General features: G+C 39.9%; 1 protein-coding gene across 1 annotated transcript in view; it reads left to right on the forward strand.

Annotated features, from left to right (window-relative positions):
* LOC310716782 (keratin, type I cytoskeletal 50 kDa-like) overlaps nucleotides 1-2,514 on the forward strand; it is a 3,442-nt gene extending 928 nt beyond the window's left edge. The window contains exons 2-7 of the mRNA XM_083524214.1: nucleotides 511-593; nucleotides 740-896; nucleotides 1,186-1,347; nucleotides 1,430-1,555; nucleotides 1,967-2,190; nucleotides 2,321-2,514. Of these exons, the coding sequence (XP_083380340.1) occupies nucleotides 511-593; nucleotides 740-896; nucleotides 1,186-1,347; nucleotides 1,430-1,555; nucleotides 1,967-2,190; nucleotides 2,321-2,432 (864 nt within the window). The 3' untranslated portion in view covers nucleotides 2,433-2,514. The remainder of the gene's footprint in view (nucleotides 1-510; nucleotides 594-739; nucleotides 897-1,185; nucleotides 1,348-1,429; nucleotides 1,556-1,966; nucleotides 2,191-2,320) is intronic.
* Nucleotides 2,515-5,000: the final 2,486 nt, after the last annotated feature.

The following is a 5,000-nucleotide window of genomic DNA, read 5'->3' on the forward strand; positions in this document are numbered from 1 at the left end:
TCACACTGTCTATAAACTAGGAGGCATCATGGGCATTTTCCTCAGTTAATTAATTAATTAGTTCACTCACACACTCTCAGTTTCCTCTGTCTCACTGAGATAGCAGTGAGATAAGGGGTCAGGGAGAAGGGGCGTGGCTTAAACCTGTTCTCTACATAAACAACAAATCATCCTTTATGTTCATTTGACAGGTCCATAATAAAGTGGAATAAAAGTAACACACTGTCACTGTTTTTAATTCGGTGAATAGATCACCCTACAGGGTGTATACACACACACACACACACACACACACACACACACACACACACACACACACACACACACACACACACACACAGGGCCACACCTGCCATTCAGAATCACAAAAAACACAATGGTGTTAGTGTTACAGTGTAAGTCATCGCCCTGAGGCCATGATAGCAGAGACTCACACTTCCTTCTCACAGCTTCCTATTTACTTTTATTTATTAGTTTATCAACGTTCATTTGTTCATTTTTGTCCTGTAGATCCAGGATGCCATTCTCATCAATGGAGGCATTTACCTCAGCATCGACAATGCCAAGCTCGCTGCCGACGACTTCAGAGTCAAGTATGTTCCCTTTAATACATAAACACAAAATACTGAACCCAATCATCAATTCATCAGTTTCAGTGTACTGAGGGAACCTGGGTGTTTTATCACAGAAGGAGTTTTACACTCACCAATGAAACAAGTTTGTTTTCATAATGTTTCAGGTATGAGAATGAGTTGGCGATGAGGCAGTCAGTGGAGGCCGACATCGCCGGGTTGAGGAGAGTCCTGGACGAGCTGACGTTGGCTAGATCTGATCTGGAGATGCAGATTGAGAGTCTAAAGGAAGAGCTTGTCTACCTCAAGAAGAATCATGAGGAGGTCTGTGATGGAGAGTACAGTTATTCACACATCAGCACAGACTGAGAATAATGTTCCTACTGGCTAAACCCTTAAATCTCACTCTGTTAGCTGTGATTTTGATCTCGTCAGACATGACCTGACTTCACACACAGACACTAAATATATAGGTTTAGTACAGCGTTGAGGAGATTTTTTTGTTTAGTAAGCACAATGATGAACTTGCTACTGATGTGAAGGCATTTTTCTAGAACTATCTCAAGTTTCTGTGTTACATTCTGATATCTCATCATCTCTGTTTTCTTCACAGGACCTCATCGCTGCAAGGTCTCAGATGAGTGGTCAAGTCCATGTGGAAGTTGATGCCAAACCACAGGAAGATCTCAACAAAATCATGGCTGAAATCCGTGAGCACTATGAAGCCGCCGCCGCTAAAAGCCGCAAAGAGCTTGAATCTTGGTTCCAGAACAAAGTAATCTGCTTGTATTTATGTATTTGAACTATAAGTTGACTTCAGACTTATTAAACACTGATGTGAATGTTTTATCTCCCAGAGTGAGGCGTTGAACAAAGAAGTCACTGTCAACACGGAAACACTGCAGAGCAACAAATCGGAACTGACTGAGGTGAAACGCACACTGCAGGGGCTGGAGATCGAGCTGCAGTCACAACTCAGCATGGTGAGGAGAAACCTTCTACATCAATATTCTAAACTCAGGCTAGAAATTGATGCTATTATTTATCTTTATCAACACGTTATCGGTGTGAAGCTGCTTTGAGATCATGTTCACTGTTATTAGCTCAATACAAATAAACATTGAACTGAATTACTGCAAAACTAGTTGGTAAACTTATTAACTCATTAGTTTGAAGCAATGGGAATAAATAAATCATATTTAAATTTTAACAGTCGGTTAAAATATTCATATATTAATATTAATTTTATTCCTATTATTATTACTGCAATGTTGAAATCTAAGATTAAAACTTTAAGCATACAACATTAATAATATAAACATATAATAAAAAATAACAATATTAGCTGGTATTGTTCAAATATGAATGATCTAACATTCCGTTCTTTCCTGTAGAAAGCATCGCTGGAAAACACGCTAGCAGACACACAGGCACGCTATGCCGCCAAACTTGGAGGCTACCAGCAGCAGGTAACGAGTATGGAGGAGCAGTTGGTGCAGCTTCGTGGTGATCTGGAGCGTCAGTCTCAGGAGTATCAGATGCTGCTGGACATCAAGACCAGACTGGAGATGGAGATCGCTGAGTACAGGAGACTGCTGGATGGAGAAGCTAGTGGAAGGTGAGCTCTCAAAAGCACAGATAGCTAACTCAATTTAAATGTGCAGTAAGAGTAAAGTGCATTGAAAAACAATTGTGTGTGTGTGTGTGTGTGTGTGTGTGTGTGTGTGTGTGTGTGTGTGTGTGTGTAGCGCCTCCAGCTCTAGCTCCAGCTCCACGCGTAAAGTGGTGATAGTGGAGGAGGAGACGGTGAATGGCAAAGTGGTCAGCTCCACCTCCAAATCCATCACAGAGAAACATTAAGGGAACATCACAAATATTTTGAACATGAGCAAAAATCATGAATTATAACAACAAACATCAATAAAGTGTTCAAACATTTAAATGTGTGTTTGTGTTCTCATGGTTCATTGATCCAATGGGGTGGGCATGTGGGGTACAGCAGATAACATACATATAAACTAACATACATATACATACATATAAACAAAGTGAAAATTATGAAACATAAAATATAATTTTAAACATAAAAAAATTAAACATGTATCAAAATCCAAAACAAAAAAGGGAAGTGTGGCACTAAAATGGGTGCATGAGAACCATGAGCTCTGAGAGCTACAGAAGCTTCTCAGCATATTCTTTGATTTGCCACATGATCTTCAGGTGAGCAAAAGTGTAAATGTTATATGTAGTTATGGATCTCTTGTTTGTAATAACTGCATGAAGCCGGGGACTCACAGACACCAGACTGTCCAATCTCAGGATTAATCAGAAGAACTACATTTCCCATCAGACACTGTACCTCACTGGTGCACACAACTAGATTATGTTTGTTAGTTGAATACTATTGTTCCATTGTCTTCGCTTGTGATTTTTCTTTACTCGTTTATATATTTGGACTTTTAGAGTTTTACTATGTGCTTATTGTTTTGCAATTTTTTCCCCTTTGTATGGATTTCTGCATATCAAATGTGAGAGTTCTATCTATCTATCTATCTATCTATCTATCTATCTATCTATCTATCTATCTATCTATCTATCTATCTATCTATCTATCTATCTATCTATCTATCTATCTATCTCTGGGTGGCACCAAATGTCAATTTATTACAAATAAACGATGTTGAGGTGCAGTGATGACGATCAGCAAACTGTAGTCCTGAGTCAGTGTAGCAGACTGTTGACATTAACTACAGTCCAAATCCATCCTCCTGTTCTTACTCCGGAACTTCATGGAACCACCCAACGCGTTGATGAGAAACATCTCCAGCTGATTAGAGACCAATACCAGTCATTTACCACCTTAACTAGCGCCGTCTCTGTGCTATGATGAGGCTGAAATCCTGACTGATACATTTCATAAATGTTCTTCCTCAGTAGATGTGAGCAGAACTGCTGTGCTACAACCTTTTCTAGAATCTTGAAGATAAAGAGGAGATTTGATATTGGACTGTAGTTGGACAGCTGACAGGGTGAAGGTCAGGTTTCTTAATTAGGGGGTTGATACTGCAGTAATTGATGGTCTGTTATAATGACACTGCTGTCTACAGGGTTATTTATAAAATAGTTTGTACTTATATCAATCATCTTTTTTTTTACTTTAATATTAAAAAAGGTTTTGATGGTGTGCATGTGAGTGCAGTGCTTTTATTCAGCCTAATGATGGCTTGCTTCACTGTTAGTGACGGCTCTTTGGATCGCATCTTGGAGAGTTGACAGCAACAGATTCCAAATGCAAATAGCACAATTAAAATGCACTCTGGACCTTTTATCTGCTCATTGTAATTGGTGTAATGAGGGAATAACACACACCTGGCCATGGAAGAGCTGAGAAGCCGATTGGCCCATTACTTTTGGTCCCTTAAAAAGTGGGAGTCACATATGCACACTGTTGTAATTCCTACATCGTTCACCGGATTTGGATGTAAATGCCCTCAAATTAAAGCTGACAGTCTGCAGTGGTGGTGTATAGAGCCGAAAATGTTAGAATTGTGTCGATGTCCCAATATTTATGGACCTGACTGTAGCTGCTAAGAACTGAGGCAGACAATACAAACCAAGGTGTCTGCCCCTCATTCCCATGTCGCTGCTTACGCACCAATGACACTTTACACCCAGACTACTATTATTTATTGATTTATTATTATTAGTAGTAGTAGTAGTGGTAGTGGTAGTAGTGGTAGTGGTAGTAGTAGTAGTGGTAGTGGTAGTAGTGGTAGTAGTAGTGGTAGTAGTGGTAGTGGTAGTAGTAGTGGTAGTAGTAGTAGTGGTAGTGGTAGTAGTGGTAGTAGTAGTAGTAGTAGTAGTGGTAGTAGTAGTAGTAGTGGTAGTGGTAGTAGTGGTAGTAGTAGTAGTAGTGGTAGTGGTAGTAGTGGTAGTGGTAGTAGTAGTAGTAGTAGTGGTGGTAGTAGTAGTAGTAGTGGTAGTAGTAGTAGTAGTGGTAGTGGTAGTAGTGGTAGTGGTAGTAGTAGTAGTAGTAGTGGTGGTAGTAGTAGTAGTAGTGGTAGTAGTAGTAGTAGTGGTAGTGGTAGTAGTAGTAGTGGTAGTGGTAGTAGTAGTAGTGGTAGTAGTAGTAGTGGTAGTGGTAGTAGTAGTAGTGGTAGTGGTAGTGGTAGTAGTGGTAGTAGTAGTAGTGGTGGTAGTAGTAGTGGTAGTGGTAGTAGTAGTAGTGGTAGTGGTAGTAGTAGTGGTAGTGGTAGTAGTAGTAGTAGTAGTGGTAGTGGTAGTAGTAGTAGTGGTAGTGGTAGTAGTGGTAGTGGTAGTAGTGGTAGTGGTAGTAGTAGTAGTAGTAGTGGTAGTAGTAGTAGTAGTAGTAGTGGTAGTAGTAGTAGTGGTAGTGGTAGTAGTAGTGGTAGTAGTAGTGGTAGTGGT

This window comes from Silurus aristotelis, assembly GCF_946808225.1.
Source record: "Silurus aristotelis genome assembly, chromosome: 21".
Classification (NCBI taxonomy): Eukaryota; Metazoa; Chordata; class Actinopteri; order Siluriformes; family Siluridae; genus Silurus; species Silurus aristotelis.